Source organism: Bos taurus, chromosome 15 (assembly GCF_002263795.3).
Source record: "Bos taurus isolate L1 Dominette 01449 registration number 42190680 breed Hereford chromosome 15, ARS-UCD2.0, whole genome shotgun sequence".
Classification (NCBI taxonomy): Eukaryota; Metazoa; Chordata; class Mammalia; order Artiodactyla; family Bovidae; genus Bos; species Bos taurus.
Genome location: NC_037342.1, coordinates 15,561,067 through 15,579,007, shown reverse-complemented (window position 1 = coordinate 15,579,007; position 17,941 = coordinate 15,561,067). Strand labels below are relative to the sequence as shown.

General features: G+C 45.7%; 1 protein-coding gene across 7 annotated transcripts in view; it reads left to right on the top strand.

Moving 5' to 3' along the window:
* The window catches only part of AMOTL1 (angiomotin like 1), a 192,630-nt gene that overhangs the window by 156,827 nt on the left and 17,862 nt on the right, over positions 1 to 17,941 (top strand). For all 7 annotated transcript variants that reach the window (XM_059875070.1, XM_059875069.1, XM_059875068.1 and 4 more), the window contains 2 exons: positions 8,085 to 8,230; positions 12,457 to 12,606. In XM_059875070.1, the coding sequence (XP_059731053.1) occupies positions 8,085 to 8,230; positions 12,457 to 12,606 (296 nt within the window). The remainder of the gene's footprint in view (positions 1 to 8,084; positions 8,231 to 12,456; positions 12,607 to 17,941) is intronic.

The window sequence follows — 17,941 nt, the reverse complement described above, 5'->3', positions numbered from 1 at the left end:
CAATACTTTGGCCACCTGATATGAAGAACTGACTCACTGGAGAAGACCCTGATGCTGGGAAAGATTGAAGGCGGGAGGAGAAGGGGATGACAGAGGATGAGATGATTGGATGGCATCACCGACTCAATGGACATGAGTTTGAGTAAGCTCCAGGAGTTGGTGATGGACAGGGAAGCCTGGTGTGCTGCAGTCCATGTGGTCGAAAAGAGTTGGACACGACTGAGCGACTGAACTGACTGACTGACTGGCTATATGTTAAATAGATAGCTAGTGGGAAGCTGCTATATGACACAGGATCCCCAGCCTTGTGCTCTGTGACAACCTGGAGGGGTGGGTAAGGTGACAGGGAGGTTCAAGAGGGAGGGGACATATATGTACACATATGACTGATTCGCATCACAGTATGGCAGAAACCAGCACAACATCGTAAAGCAATTATCCTCCAATTAAAAATAACAACAACAAAAACCCAGCAGTGCAGGGCACGGTGCCCTGACACCTCCACTGCCAGACCCCGCAGCCCAGGCTCCACCCTCAGTGTTTCTCCACAGAGGTTACTAGGATGCATCACCCTGTGCTTCAGCCAGCAGTTAAGCTTGGTGCTCAAATAGTAATTGCAGAACACTTGCAACAGACAGTCCACTGCAGACTTTGCCCAGAACTGGCAAAGGTGAAGGGTAAGACGGGAGGGGAGCTGCTTTGAATTCTAGACCCAGTTCTCATTTCCATCGACTTCTGCTCTTTTTCAAGCCAAGAGATGACCCTATGGGTAGAGACACAAAAGAAGCTACCATTAGACCTGTCACAAGTGTCATAGCTCATGTTGCTTCAGATTTTCCAGTTGGCAGACGGAGTTGATGCGAGGATTCATGAAATGAGGTTGTGTGGTAAAGCTGAAGGCACAGTTCCTGGGGCAGGAGAAACACCAGTGTCATGCGTCTCAGCTCTTGTTGTTTATTAAGTGTCTGTTAAATGCCAAACCCCACGGTAGGTATTTTATGTGCTAAGTCGCTTCAGTCATGGCCGACTCTGTGCATCCCTACGGACTGTAGCCTGCCAGGCTCCTCTGTCCATGGGATTCTCCAGGCAAGAATACTGGAGTGGGTTGCCAGTCCCTTCTCCAGGGATCTTCCCAACCCAGGGAGCGAACCCGTGGCTCTTAAGTCTCCTGCATGGGCAGCTGGATTCTTTACCGCTAGTACCACCTAGGTCGTCATTTTAATCCTCACAACATTCCTGCAAAATCCCTTCTTAGTTGCATCGGAGGAGATGGAGTCTGAACAGGGGAAGTCACGTGTTCAAAGTGAGCCAGCCTGTGAAGGTGCCAGGATCGTACCAGGTCGGCCGGCTACAAAGCCCACGCCATCGCTGTGGTTTCCAGAGTCAACAGTGTGTGCGCAGACAGCCTCTGTGTAAATGGGACTGGAGCCATCAGGCTAAACAACGCCCCACTCCACACAGTCGAGGGTAATTCATATCCACTGAGTAAACAGACCATTCTGGGCATGAGTTCCCTTGTGTCAACTTGCCTGTTCTAAGAATTCTCAGTATATACCTTGGAGCTCGACCAGAGGTTTAATGTGAGGCTGGTCTTTCTCAAGATCCATCCCGAGGGGCTTCACTAGTAAACTGCAGGGACCTTCCTATGAGATGGTTTCACTTATAGGACTCACCCTTGGCATCCCCCAAGAGATGACTTTTTCAGATGGCCCTGACATCTGAAGTGTCTCCAGGGGATTAAGGGGCACAGTGACCCCACCACGTAGGCTCACTGCTTTGGCAGCCCCTCTTCCTCCTACCCTGGGTTTGCGGCAAGGGTCCTCCCTGTGTTGTCATAGAAACTGTGCCAGCATCTCTTAGAGCAGCTGGTCCCAGGGCCTTTGCCTGTGTCCCTGCCTCTCTTCCCACCCGACTAAAAGCAGGGTGCTCTGGCCTATTCACCTTGTAGCCTGAGAATTTATCACACTTTTTGGACAAGAAGAATAGCCTTAGCATGTCATAGTTGATATTTGCTATATGCATATATGCATTTTGAAATAGGTACTGTTGGTGAGTAGGTGAGTAGGATCCTTACCTTAAAGACAAGGAAACTGAGGCACAAAGATGTTCATTTATTCTGAGTCACAAAGCTATATAGGAAACTTGATATTAGATTTGTGCTTTTATACCCGGAGAAAAACATGATCCGAAAGGATATGTGCACCTCAGTGTTCATTGCAGAACTGTTTACCAGTAAGCATACTGTTTACTGTTTACCTAAACGTCCATTGACAGGGGAATGGATAAAGAAGGTGCGGTGCCTGTTTATAATGGCATATTACTCTGGCATTGAAAAGAAGGAAATCATGCCATTTGCAGCAACATGGATGGGCCTAGAGAGTGTAATACTGAGCGAAGCAAATCAGAGAAAAAGACATATCATATGGTATCTCTTATATGTGGGATATAAAAAGAAATGGTACAAATAAGCTTATTTACAAAACAGAAAGAGACTCACAGACTTAGAAAACAAACTTATGGTTTCCCAAGGGGAAGGGATAGTTAGAGACTTTGGGAAGATCATGTATACACTGCTACATTTGAAATGGATAACCAACAAAATCTTATTGTATAGCACATGGAACTCTGTTGAGTGTTATGTGGCAGCCTGCATGGGAGTGGGATTTGGGGGAGAGTGGATACATGTATATGTATGGCTGAGTCCCTTCACTCTTCGCCTGAAACTACAACATTGCTAATCGGCTACACTCCAGTACAACATAGAAAGTTTAAAGTGTTTAAAAAAAAATTATAAGACAACTATGCTCCAGTAAAAGTTAATTAAAAGAAAAAAGGTTCATGCTTTTGTCCAGTACTCTGAATCCTCCACATAGCAAATACTTAATTAATATTTGCAAAAAGATACACGTGTAGTATCAGTCGCCGTATATTGAGATGATGATATGACCCGTGACATACTTAAAGCTGTGCCATGATGAGCTGGTAGCGATGGTGCTCTCCCAAACCTCCTGTTCTGTCATCCTGGAGGTCTTCACCCCTCATGCTTGTACAGCGGAGACATGAGGCACTTTGCCTGTGAACGTGCGTTACAGAGGTGTGGTGACGGTTCTGGCTCTCCCACTGACGAGCATCACCTCTGTGGGCACGTTACTTATTCTCCACTGGAAAATGGGAATCCTAACAGTGCCTCCCTCGTAGAGTAAGCTGAAAGGAGAGATCATGAATGGAATAATGAAAGGGAATAATGTAAGTCACCATTCCTGGGACACAGTAGCCATTCACAAACACGAGTTGTCATGAACATTGTCTTTAAAACGGGAGCACTTCCTGTCAATGGACAAGGAGTTCTGAGCCAGTGTGAATGACATTAACATTGCTTCAGCCTGAAGTTTAAGGTCATCAAACTCAGGGCAGAGATGTCTGAACCCAGGAATTCCAGAGCTAATGCAGTCTCCCCCCCAGTACCCACATCTTTGTCCTGATGTGCCAACTGTGAGATTCAGGGAGCCTGGGCAGAAGAAGGGAGCCAGAGACCTTCAAGGTCAGTACCAGCCATCTGATGAGTGGTGGCTTCAGAGGTGAAGTGATCCGCTGCATAGCAAAGGCTGTCAGGAGACCCCAAGGAGGCCAAATGCTAACTGCTAACGAGAGCTGCCATTTATTTTACTGTTGGCAGTGAACTTGGCACCCAGTAGAGATTCGTTCATTCATTTATTCATTCAACAACACTTACTGAGCCAGGCAATGGTCTAGGCTCAATAATGACCTAAAGAGATAAAGATCTATCTGTTTCTGTCCTTTTAGTCTTTATCTGCCTCATCTTTGTCAACAGACTCATCACAACAATTCCATGATGTAGCTTTTATCTTTCCCATTTGATAGATGAAGGTGCTGAGACTCAAAGAGGTTATTCCTTGCCCAAGGCCTCAAAGCTGAAAAGTGGTGAACCTGGGATTTGAATCCAGCTCTTTCAGATGCCAAAGTCCATCCCCTATCCACAGTTTGATACTGCCAATCGAGGGAATAGCAAAAACTGGAATTGTATGTGTTGGGGGAAGGGAGGAGTATTCATTAATCCAGAAATCCAAGGAGTTGTCATAGTTGTCATTGTGACAAGGCAGTGTTTGTGATCAACTTGCAAACTGCAAGAAGCTCTAGTTGTGGCTTCTACACTTTGCCTTTGGTCAAACCTGAGGTGTCTTTGCCCTCAACAAAGACAGAAAGTGTTAAGCTTAGGTTGATAACCAAGCAGAAACTCTGAAATCCAGTGGTGCATCCCCAGGTCTGCCTGCTGAGAAACTAACCCCTGGGTGCCCTCCAGAGCCTGGACAAGGCCAGTGGGCACCATGCCTGTTCAGATGTTGTCCAAACCCAGGGAGCTAGTGCTCAAATGTCAGTAATTTTGCACAGAAGGCGTGAAATGCTCTGGTCCGCCTGGGGCTGTGGATGGGGATGCCCAGAGCTTCTGGCCCATTTGTTTAGGCCTCTTGCATGCACGGGGAAGGAAGTTTCAGAAGTAGCATCTCATGCCACTGAAAGGGAGAAGGCAGTTGGTCGTTGCAGTGGGATATGGGAGCTGAAAAGTAATGCTCTTTTCTGGGTCAGGATGTTGGTGGCCTCACTTTGTTTTTGAGAGATGCCATTATTTCTCGCCATCTCAGCCAGCGCTCTCTTTACAAGTCTGCTCATTCATTCTATCCATTCTGAAGCTGTTCCATTGTAGGCTGATTCCCTTGACATAAGCTCACGGGGCAAGGGCAGTGCAGTCAGGCGGGAAGGACATCACAGCAGCCGTCAGGAGACCGGCCTTTGTCCCTGGCTCTGCCCCAGCTGGCGGGCACGCTGGGCAAGTGCCTTCACTCCCGGGCTTCCCTCTCCTCACGTGTTAAGCAAAGGGGGCAGAACTGGATGGTGATATTTCCTGTGATTCCTCCTGGCTTTAAAATTGTGAGTTATTTACTGAGTATTAGCCGAAGGATTGATGCTTTTGAACTGTGGTGTTGGGGAAGACTTTTGAGAGTCCCTTTACAAGGAGATCAAATCAGTTAATCCTAAAGGAAATCAGTCCTGAATATTCATTGGAAGGACTGATGCTGAGGTTGAAGCTCCAATATTTTGGCCACCTGATACGACGAACTGACTCATTTGAAAAGACCCTGATGCTGGGAAAGACAGGGCAGGAGGAGAAGGGGACAGCAGAGGATGAGATGGTTGGATGGCATCACCGACTAATGGACATTAGTTTGAGTAGGCTCCAGGAGTTGGTGATGGACAGGGAAGCCTGACGTGTTGTAGTCCATGGGGTCTCAAAGAGTTGGACACAACAGAGCAAATGAACAACAATAAGCAGCCCTAAAATGTCTTCGCCCTATATTCAGAACCACATTTTCCCTTCTCCTTACAAGCGGCATTCCTTCTACTGCTTCAGTGCCTGTAAGACCAGTCCTTGATGTTTGATAACTGTGCTAAATGAATGAGTGGCTATCCAAGGAAATCATGAATGAATGAAACCACTATCACAAGCTTGTACAGCTTCTAGACTTTGGTTCTTAGTGTTTCAGTTTGGTTTGCTAGGAGGACTAGATAACCAGTATGAGGCATTTGAGTATATGGGCACAGAGAAATCAATTTCTTTTTTTTTTCCTCTCTTTTTTATATTTTAAATTATGAAATTATGATAACACATTTATAGGAGACTTGAAAAATACAGAACAAGGTTACATATAGTTCCACTATATGTTACAATTATTTTTTAAGTAGAAAATTAAGATTTTTAGTTGGAGTTTCAGTATTAAACTCTCAAAAAGTAATAGAATGAATATATAGAAGTAGGATATAGTGGACCTGAAAGCACTATGAAACAGTTAAACATAATTAAGATGTATATATTTTTCACACAACAGTAGGATACAAATTCTACTCAAGTTCCCATAGACTCTAAACTAGGAGACATCGGAACATATCCAGGGACATAAAACAAGGTGAAGAAATTTATGATCTAAAGATATTGAAATCATACAGAGTCTGTTCTCTTATCACTGTGGAATTATATTAGAAATCAATATCAAAAGATATTTGAAAATGACAAACATATTTTCAGATTCTGTGTGACATTTACCAAGAGAGATCTTTGACTTAGCCATTGAAAGCCTCAATAAAGTTAAAAGACTGAAAAAACACAGAGGGTGATTGCAGAGAAGAAATCATTTAAATGAGAAATTGATATCAATGATACTTTAAAAAATCCCATATATGAAGAAGTCAATTTGTAACTATTGTTGTTGCTGTTAAATGCCCTGTTTTCTGCAACTATGGAAGAGTATGCACAGGGTTTTGTAGCCACCTTTTTTCAACAATGAAGATTTTTTTCCTCATCACTAATAGTCTCTTATTTAGTTTTAATGGCAGCATCCTATTCTATTGTAGGGTTTACTGTATTTTATTTAACCAATCCCTTAATTTTACACATTAAGTCCATTCAAGTTTCTCCATATTATAAACAACATATCTAAATATTCTAAGTTACTTTAAAAATAAAATATACAGGCATGTCTCATTTTATTGCACTTTGTTTGGTTGCCTTTCCCGCCCCCCCCCGCCCCCCAAATTAAAGGTTTGTAGTTACAAACCTTTGAGTAAGTCTCTTGGTGCCGTTTTTCTAAAAGTATCTACTCCAGTCCCTATGTTATGTTTTGGTAAATCTCACAATATCTCACACTTTTTCATTATTATCATACTTGTCATGGTGACGTGATTATGATCTTTGACAGTACTGTTTTGTTTTGGCCTTTTTTAGCAATAAAGTATATTTTAATTAAAGTATGAGGATTGTTTTTTAGTCACAGTCCTATTACTGCACGCTTGTGCTGTGCTCAGTTGCTTCGGCTGTGTCCGACTCCTTGGGATCCTGTGGACTGTAGCCCGACAGGCTCTTCTGTCCTTGGGATTCTCCAGGCAAGAATACTGGAGTGGGTTGCCCTTCCGTACTCCAGGGGATCTTCCCAATCCAGGTATTGAACCCACGTCACCTGGGCTCCTGCATTGCAGGCGGATTCTTTATCCACTGGGAAGCCCGTTGCGTGCTTAGTAGACTAGAATATAATCTAAGATCTACTGGACCCAGGGATCGAATCTGCGTCTCTTACGTCTCCTGCATTGGCAGGCAGGTTCCTTACCAATACTGCCACCTGGGGAGCACGTAACTTTTATATGCACTGGGAAACCAAAAAAATTTATGTGACTTGCTTTATTATGGTCTGGAGTAGAACCCACAGCATCTCTGAGGTGTGCCTGCATTGCTTTGTAACAGGAGACATGTTTTCCATAAAAAATACTGACCTCATGACACCATGGGCCCTGTCTGCTTGTCAAACAGTGGGCGAGGCTATGGGAGAGCCAGGTGGGAGCGGCAAGGGGGAGGTGCCCTTTGCGCGCCACATGCGGAGAGATGTGATCACCCTCAGTTACAGCATCAGTGGAGGAGAGGAAGGCTGTTTGCACACATCCAGATCACTTTGCTTTTCCTCTCATGAACAGAACCAAGAGAAAAGGTGAAGCTGGGTTACATGGACGAGGACCCAGCCAGAGACTGGAGGCCTGGGTTGAAGCTCCCCTCTGCTGCCTGGCCTCAGAGCGAAAGCTGAACCTCCTGGACCGGGGTTTATTTTTCAGTGAACGGGAGTGTTAGTGTTATCATTAGTATTGCCTGCCTTTCCATCACTGGTTTGGAAGTTAGAAGTGGGGAGCTTGTGAGCCGAAAAGGAAATCATTGGCCCAAGGTTAATTTGAAGGCTTAAAGCAAATGTTGTGCAGAAATGAACACCTGAGAATAGGGGCTCACTAGATCTGTGTGTGCTGTGCATCTCTGGAGCTGTAACCTGGAATATATCTAGAGTTAACAGTGGTTTTTAAGAAAATCCTTGCCTTACACACCACCCCTATGAACAAGAAGCAGAAGCAGTAGTTCCAGCCTCCACTTTGTGCATGTTTTTCAACTCCTAATTCTTGCCAGATGTAGACTGGCGGGGAGCCCAGACGGGGAGTGCTTTCTGATAGAGCTCGTTTTGTTCCTGTCTCCCTTCTAGACAAGGAATTCCTGAAGGAAAAGGAGAAGTTAGAGATGGAGTTGGCGGCAGTGCGGACCGCGAGTGAGGACCACCGGAGACACATCGAGATCCTAGACCAGGCTCTGAGCAACGCCCAGGCCAGGGTCATCAAGCTGGAAGAGGAGGTGAGCCCGCAGGGGAATTGGGGGGTACAAGGGGTGGTGCCCAGAGCCCCAAGGGCCTCCATGTCTGTTTCCTAACCCAGCAACTTTAACCAGAGCCAACTCCAGGGGAGCAATGTAGGCAACCTCTCAAATAAAAATGAGTAAAAACAGAGCTTATCCACCCCAGAGTCGGGCAAAGGATGAGAGGCAGTGGTGAATACGTCAGCAAAGAGCTCAGTCTCAGCGATAAACCCAGGCTGCCGCCCACCGCCTGGCAGGTGTCCAGGGGCTGGAAATAAATGGAAGGACTGGGAACCACTGGTGCCTGTGCAGAAAGGAGACTCAATTAAGAAAACAGTTCAAGTGTTATATCTTTGGGTTCTCCCGTACGTAAAAAAGGCCCAGTCTTCTGACTGGGTGGGGTAGGAATGGTGTTCAGCAAACCTGTCTCCAGTTTTTAAAAGTTGGCTCAGTTAGCAATGACCACCGCCCGCCCCCCGCCCCACGCCCCAGTCTAGGAAATATTGATGCTGCTCAAGCATTATGAGTTTAGTGCTTTTTTGATGAAATCAAGCCTTTAGGTGAAGTTTTGAGAAGTAGAAAGTAAAAGCATTCATCTCTTAGTTGTGACTGACTCTTTGAAACCCCAAGGACCTTAGCCCACCAAGCTCCTCTGTCCATAGACTTCTCCAGGCAAGGATACTGGAGTGGATACTGGAGTGCCATACCCTCCTCCAGGGGGATCTTCCTGATCCAGGGATCGAACCCAGGCCTCTCACATTGCAGGCAGATTCTTTACCATCTGAACCACCAGGGAAGCACTTTTCCTTTAAGCCTGACCAGGGAAGGAGAATGACCACTCCTGAGGCCCCAGTTCCAGGATCCAGGCTGTAGATACCGCAGCACAGAGAAGCTGGCTGCACAAGCCCCTGTGTGGTGGGGCTGAGTTGAACAGACCTGCTGTGGAGAGCAGGAACTAGAAGTCAGAGAGACACAGGACTGAAATATGCTCCACCAGAGCCCAGTTGGTGCTTGACACACAGGATGCAGTACTGTTATTAATTTAAGTGCTTTTATTCTTGTTGAAAATGAAAAACTGTTCCTTCCAAAAACATCTCCTGGTGCCAAGGGACTCGAGTGTCTCGGCAAACTTCAACTTCAAGCCTGAGCAGTTAAAGGCAAAGATTGTTAAGTTAGTACTACTTGTTGTTTTTCAGTTGCTCAGTCATGTCTGACTCTTTGCAACCCCATGGACTGCAACACACCAGGCTCCTCTGTCCTCCACCATCTCCTGAAGTTTGCTCAAATTCCTGTCCATTGAGTTGGTGATGCTATATAACCATCTCCTCCTCTGCCACCCCTTTCTCCTCCTGCCCTTAATCTTTCCTAGCACCAGTCTTTCCCAGTGCATCGGCTCTTCCCATTAAATGGCCAAAGTATTGGAGCTTCAGCATCAGTCCTTCCGGTGAATACTCAGGGTTGATCTCCTTTAGGATTGACTGATTTGATATCCTTGTCATCCAGGAGACTCTCAAGAGTCTTCTTCAGCATCACAATTCAAAAGCATCACTTCTTTGGCCTTCTTTATGGTCCAGATCTCACATCTGTACATAACTACTGGAAAAACCATAGCTTTGACTATGTGGACCTTTGTCAGCAAAGTGATGTCTCTGCTCTTTTAATACATTGTCTAGGCCTGTCTGTTAAACCCCACAATTTTTTTCTAGCAACTTGTACTTAATTTTCTTTTTCTCCCCCTATTTTTTGGCCACACCATGTGGCATGTGGGATCTTAGTTCCCCAACTGGGGATCAAACCCATGCCCCCTGCAGTGGAAGTGTGGCATTTTAACTACTCGACTACCAGGGATGTCCCTGCTTACAGTTTTAATGCTAGCATGAGTTATCTCAGGCAACAGCCCCAGAGTTTTCCCTGTCACCACCAAGCAGCTCATTAAATAGGAAATCATTTGCTACAGAAGGTAACCTTAACCCCTGAAGGACCAGAGGCCCGCTTTGAGCAATGGAGGCTGGGACTCATTATCCATAATAACTAAGATCATTTCTCAAGGGCCCATCTCCATGTGTGGAGTGAAGAAAAATGATTATTTTTAACCTTTTTATTTAATATTTCTGTTAAAGCCAAAGTTGTGAACTCCTTGAAGACAGGTTCTTTATAATCACCACTATGGATCTTCCCTTGTCATTATATTTATAAGATCTTTCCTCGACTGATTGTACATAACTTCTCCAAAATGTCTCATGTGTCTGGCTTCCAGGATCCCTCCTTGTTCTTATTAAAGAAGGGTGTTAACTCAGTTCAGATGGCTCACACTGAGGGCTTACCGTAACTTTCCACAATGCTTAAGTGCTTGGACTCTAAAGGCAGAAGACGTGAGTTAGAATCCTGACCCCAGGATGGGTAAATCAGCTGTGTAACTTTGAGTGAATCACTAACCTATTCAGTCCTCAGTTTTCTCATCTGTTAAATCGAGATAGTAAGACTTTACCTTCTTTACTGTCATTGGGCAGATTAAACGAGATACTGCATATAAAGCACAAGGCTTGGCATGCTGTGCTTGCAAAATGTTGGGTGATTAATTATGGTTATGACTAATCACCCTCATCATTACATACTCCTTGCTGGGCTTAGGGCTATTACAAGGGTGAATGAGAGTGAACCGTGTCTTTAGGAATCCTGCAGTTAGAGTTAATATTAATTCATTCATTTAACAAATATTTACTGAACTGGATGGCAGATACTGTCCCAAGCCTTGGGGACATACTGCACACTCTGCCCCAGGGAGACAGATCTTGTGGCACTTATCTTAGTATTTTAGGGGCTACACACTCAAAACAGTATACAATCCAGGACATGGTAAGTGGTATATGAACAGTACTCACAAAATATTCTATCAGATGAGGCTGTTCTAGCACAGGAACCTGCAGTCAGTAGGTCCTCAAGCAACCAAAGTCACAGTGAAGGAAAAGCCAGAGGAAAACTAAGCCCAAGAGCAGGTGTGGAAAAGGCTGTTGCTGTCTGCACTCCCTGCAAAAGGTCAGAAGCCTCTCCTTTCTTTATCGCAGTGGCTTTGGCTAGGACGCAGGCACTGGTCATGGCAGGACTGCCTGCTGAAGTCAGACACCGACCTTCGCAGTGAGCAAGTACTTTAATCACTAGCATATTCCACTAGCATGTTGCCAGTGCAGTCGGGTTGAACTCAGGATCTGAACCACCTGCCAAGCGTCTGTACACTGAGGTGCAGAGTGACAGGAAGTAGCATCTGGTGTCTACTCACCCAGGACCAGATAAATGCCTCAGTCTGATTTTTGGCCCCAGCCAATCCCCAGCAAGTTAGAAATGTGCCTGGAATTTATGAACGTGGACCAGACGCCTAATTGGGAGAAAACAAACTCTGAGGGTAAGAATTTGAAGCTGTTGATTGATGGTTCTAAATTCATACCTGACATGATATTTACATAAATCATTTTTACCTTAATCTGTTTCTCCTCAGTTATTGTGTGGTTTGCATGTTCATTAGCCCCATCCTTCTCTCCAGGGCTGTCAGCTATTCATCCGTAAAGGGCTCTGAAATCTTTAGGAGAAAGTTACTTCCAAATATCTACAATAAGAAATATTTATACTTATTCACACATACACAAATGGATACACATGCATATATTCATACAGACACAATCTCTCTGTTACGATAGTAATTGATACTTATAGAAAATTTGAAAAATACAGAAGAAAGAAGACGAGAAATTATTTTTTCTGCTATACAGGTAAACACAATGCTTTCATTTCCTTTCAGTCTTTTTTCATACATTGATGATAGACATAGTTGTGATGATGTTGTATATAACTTTTGATTCTAGATTTTTCAGTTAACATTATAGAATAATCATTTCCTCATGACACTTAAAAATTCTTTATTAACCTCATTTCCAATGCCCGTACATGCTGTAAGTACTAAGCAATAACCAAGGATTGAGCTCAGAGCTCTGTGAATGACTGAAAGCAGGTGACCTCTTAGGGTCTTCAGTTCAGAATATCCCAGCCGTTTTAGGTGTAACTGCTGGCCTTGGCCTAAATCTTTTCTGTTTCAGCACGGCTTAGGTATAGGAGTGAGGAAAGGACAGCATCTCCAGGTACTCTGACCTTCTCTCCCCCTCACCCCGCCCTCACCTCCACTCCAGCTTCAAGAATCACAGTCTAAATCCCGTGCTCCTTTTTACTCTGCTCAGCTCCGAGAGAAGCAGGCATATGTGGAGAAAGTCGAGAAGCTGCAGCAGGCCCTGACCCAGCTGCAGTCAGCGTGTGAGAAGCGCGAGCAGATGGAGCGGAGGCTGCGCACCTGGCTGGAGAGGGAGCTGGACGCCCTGAGGACCCAGCAGGTGAGGGGCGGGGCGGGGCGGGGCGGGGTGGCGCATGCGTGGAGCGGGGCGCATGCGTGAAGCGGGGCGCATGCTGCCTGCGGGCTGCGCTCTGCGTTTGGAGCTTAAGGCTGGTGAGAGCGTCTGTGCTCGGAGGTCCAGCCAGTGGAGCAATCAGTCCACTCCCTTGGAGGGACAGAGGTCCTTACAGAAAGAAGTAGGTGACCCTTGGGGGCTGGGCATGGGGGAATGCAAGTATACACGACTTCACAGAAGATGACTTTGAGTAGCACTTGGAGAGATGAGTTTGTTGGCCATTCTGCAGGAAGCATCAGAGATAGAGGAGTTCAGTGCATAGAGGAGAGAGGTGTGAGACACGCGGTGAGTCCAGGACAGCTGGGGGAGCGTGCCCAAGGAGCTGGCTGGTCAGGTGGCAACTGCCAGTTTGTGGAGGGCGTTTGCTCAGGTTGGGAAAGTGGATTCCCCGCCCCCCGCCCCCACCCCTGTAGGATCAAGGGAGGAGCCCTCCAGTGGTGTCAGAAGAGGGGCTGGACGGACAGGTGTCAAAGTCAGGAAAGCCAGCTTGAATGGCTATTAGTGTCTTCAAGGGGGTAGATATGGTGGGAGTCGAGGTGGGGAGGACCTAGAATGGGGGTGAAATAAGGAGGACATGACCATCAGTGAGTTTTCAGAGGTAAAGGACAAAAGGAGTCAGGACTATCCCGAAAAGCTAGTTTTGGCCATAGGCGCTTAGTCCTTCTGCCGCTCCCGGTTTCTCCTGGTAACAGCTGTTCCTGTAATGCAGCTATGAACAAGCTCAGATGAAAACACCCCAGCCCAGGGTCCATGTGGGCCTCGACAAGGGCAGACATCCACCAGCTGGGCCAGACCCGTTTACAGGCTGGTCAGGGGCTTCTGGCATATCATCGGCCAGCGCTGTGGGCCCAGTCCTCTGTGCAGCTGGTGAAGGGTGTGCTGTAAGTTTGGAACCAGGGAAACATGAGACAAGGCTCCATGGAATTGTCTAGTGGACAGCGCATAGTGGTTATGGTTGAAACACTTGAAAATGCTTGAAAGCATATGCTCAGGCCAGTTCAGCCCTTTCTCGTGGCAGTGCACACAGCTCCCTCTGCACATGTGTACTTGGCTGGAAATGGACATGTTGGCAAGATTGCCCGGAAAATTCAGAGGCCCACCCAGGCCCCCACCAACTTGGCTTCTTAGGAAGAACTGATCTATCTAACCTGTGCCACATTCCCCACCCTTCGGCTGTTCTCTGTTGCTCGGTTATTGAGATCTTAAGCTTCCCAACTGAAGGGTAGGCTCTCTGGTGCCAGGCTTTCTGGTACTGTGCTGGCACCTGGTGGGTATTTATGAGTTTCTGGCTGACAGAATAGGCACATCTCAGTACTTAGAGCAAAAAAGAATGTTCCTTTCCAGTTAATGTGCCACCCACACCCTACAGTTAAATTACTTACCCCTGGATCTTCTATTTTGAGTGCCGTGAAACCAGACTCTTCATTTCAGCTCCTTTGTGTATTCTCAACCATCTCTCCCCCACTGATTACTCTCGGGATTTTTGTCAGTGGTATTGCTGTTATAGACTACTATAGTGAACTGCCTTTTTATATGTATCCTTGCTAAAGAATGTGAGAGTTTCCCAAGAGGATATACCTAAAAATGGAATTTCTGGATAGTGAATGCATATGCTAAACATTGCTAGATATTGCCAAATCACTCTACAAAGTAAATGTACCAATTTCTTATCTGAAATGTATAAGAATATCTTCCTGTACATTATCAACATTTAGTTTTGCACGATGTCTTTTTCTTAAAAAAATAAAAGAGGAAAGAAAGAAACCAGACTCAACTCCATTATCCTTGTTATATATCCGGAAGAAATGTGAAGTTAACATTATTTGGAAAATATCTCTATTGCCACAGAGGCCCGTTCCCATATGTACACTTAGACCCTTGCATACTCACATCCGTTTTTTCCTTAGACAAGCAAACACAACATTCCTGCTGTACATAAAGTCAGCTGCCAGATTTAGGCTACCTGGGGAGGACAGAGGGCTTCCCGGTGGTGCTAGTGGTAAAGAACCCACCTGCCGATGCAGGAGATGTTAGAGACACTGGTTCCGTCCCTGGGTTGGGAATATCCCCTGGAGGAGGGCATGGCAACGCACTCCAGTATTCTTGCCTGGAGAATCCCAAAGACAGAGGAGCCTGGTGGGTCCAGTGGGTTGCAAAAAGTCGGACATGACTGAAGCCACTTGGCTTTGCATGCACGTACTGGGAGGACGGAAGTTTCAGAATTGGGACTCTTCGAGTATTATGCGGCTTATAGTTTGGACTTGTCTTTGGAGAGGATAGCAGACCCCAGCTGTGTGTGGCTGACATGAGACCAGAGAAAGGGGAAACAATCTTTAAACAGAATTGCCCAGCATTTCTTTACATTAATATTCCAGGGGTTTTTTTTTTGTTGTTGTTTTTTAATGAGAGTGTTAATCTGTCTCCTCTATTATGAAAGACACTTGAGGGTTTCCCTACTTTTCCCTACTCATTAAAAAGATAATTTTTTTTTAATTTTTTCCTTTAATGCTTCATTCTCTTATTTTACCAGTGAGCATACTCCCTAGTGGGTCAGACAGTAAAGAATCTGCCTGCAATGCAGGAGACCCAGGTTCAACCCCTGGGTTAGGAAGATCCCCTGGAGAAGGGAATGGCAACTCACTCCAGTATTCTTGCCTGGAGAATCCCATGGACAGAGAAGCCTGGCAGGCTACAGTCCATGGGGTCGCAAAGAGTTGGACACGACTTACCAACTAACACTTCACATACGTTATTCTATAACCAGAAAAGGCAAAAATGTTGTCACAAAGAAATCCACCAGAACACCTTGGGATTTTAATAGTTCCATGTGGCAGATACTATATAGATTGGTCCGATTCCTGCCTGGAGTCTGTGAATAAGTGTAGTGATCACAGTTCTGTTGACCCTCAGCAGGGATGACCAGCATCCACTCTGGAGTGCGGGGTCACCCAAGGAACTCATACTCTGATCCGCTTCCTCCTCATTCACTGTGAGGAGCTCACACATCTGCCCGCCTGGGATGTGGGCAGCCCATGCTGCACCCTGCTCCTTCACCCTAGTGCCACTCAAGTATTTATCTGACCCTATCAGAAGGCATACTGAGGTTACACAAAAGAAATAAAGCTCCCGGTCATCTCTCTCTTCAACAAAGCAGTAAGGTCACACTGCCCACCTTCCCCATAGAGAGTCATTCTGGAAAGGACCATTGAGAAAACAACTTAGAGCACTTTTGAATCAACTACCCCGCAGAAGGGCTCTGCCTTTAGATACATGCCAAGACACTGCTGACTCTCTCCACCCAACCCTCTAACAACACCGAGCCCCAGATGAGCTCCATTATCCCTGCAAGGTGCCCTGGAACCTTCCAGAAGGATGGTTAGATGAGGTGAGCAGAGTGGCATGGAATCGTAGATCAGATCAGAATATGGACTCTGAGGTTAGGCTGACCAGTGTTGAATCCTGCCTTCTCCTATTGAAAAAGTAATCTGTCTGCGCCTTCACTTCCTTGTCTCTAAAATGGGGCACATAAATTATACTTACCATATACTTGTAATTACAAATAAGAGAATCTGCACAAAATCCTTACAGTGATTGACACTTAGCAACTAATGAAGGAAGAATAACTATCATTGCTGTTTTTTCTCATCATTACCTTCAGAGTCATTTGATCAAACTGCTCCAACTTTTCCAATGCCACTGAAATAAAAAGTGACAAATGTGGCTGGACTGAGAAGAGGGAAGACAAAGATAGGTCAAGACGCTAGGACCAGGAGGAAATAGCAGCTCTCCACGAACAGATTCTTTTTTTAGAAGTCATCTCCCTCTACTTTGGGAGGCCAAGTGTAGTACTCAAGCATCATTAGAAGTGGGAGAAAGTGAAATAGAGTAATGGTAAAAAGGGAAGGGAAATTAAAATTTTTAGAACTCACAATCTTCTCTTTCTTAAACAGAGCTCAGGTGGTCTTAGGAGGTAGAAGAGAGAAGGGGAAATATTTTGTTGTTTAAAAATGTACTGACATTTTTGCTTTGGTTGCACTGGATCTTCATTGCAGTGCACAGACTTTCTCTAGTTGCAATGAGTGAGGGCCACTCTTGGTTGTGGTACGTGGGTTTCTCATTGGGATGGCTTCTCTTGTTGCGGAGCACAGGCTCTAGGCACGTGGTCTTCAGTAGCTGCAGCACGTGGGGTCAGTAGCTGTGGCTCTCAGGCTCTAGAGCACAGACTCAATCATTGTGGTGCACAGGATTAGTTGCTTCTCGCCATGTGGAATCTCCCAGGACCAGGGATTGAACCCGTGTCCCCTGCATTAGCAGGCAGATTCCTATCCACTGTGCCACCAGGAAAGTCTAGGGGAAATATCCTTGAAGAGCAAAATGAGGTCCAGGGCAACTGAGAGACCATTTCAAGATCAAGTTGCTAATTAGGGCATTTCTCCCAGGTGAACACATTGAGGGCAAAGATTTTCTCTGCACTGTTCCTTGTGGTACCCCCTGTACAGAGTGCATGCTTAGTAAATATTTGGTGACTAGCTGAACAGGCAGCAGAAGCTGGCCTGCCTGACTCTTCGTATATTTTTCTGGCCAACATACTTACCCATTAGATTGTGCTATCTCTGAACACTTGAGTGTTGAAATGCATGTATTTGCTCAGATAGCTCTTAACCCAAGCAGGTCACCAGCCTGAGATGCAACACAAGGGATTTGGACAGAAACTGAGGGGTGGCTCTCTTATAGACCCAGATGGAGAGAAGGGGCTGGGAAATGAGCTTGATTTGCATCAGAGGTTTTCTGGTAGCACTTTGTTTAGCCCCTTAAAGTGTATTAAGTGCTTTCATAGCTGTCCTATTTGATTACCCAGCTTCCACGTAGGGTAGGTGTTAATTTCTGTTTCCCAGATGCCAGCAGTGAGGCTGGGCAAGCATGCCCTCAAGGCAGGGGTCCCCAGCCACTGGGATCTAATGCCTGATAATCTGAGGTGGAGCTGATGTAATAATAATAGAAATAAAGTGCACAATAAATTATTGTGCTTGAATCATCCGGAAATCATCTTCCCCCTGCCCCACCCCCAGTCTGTGGTTGTCTTCCAGGAAACCAGTCCCCATGCCAGAAAGGTTGAGAGCTGCTGCCTTAGGGCATCTCACTCCCACTTCCTGTGCTCCCTTCTGACTCCCAGCCTCAGGGAAAGCAAACAGCTGAATCACTTCCTTGAACTCTAGAGAAAATGCCCTAGACCCTGAGACCCAGTCTTCTTTCTTGTTCT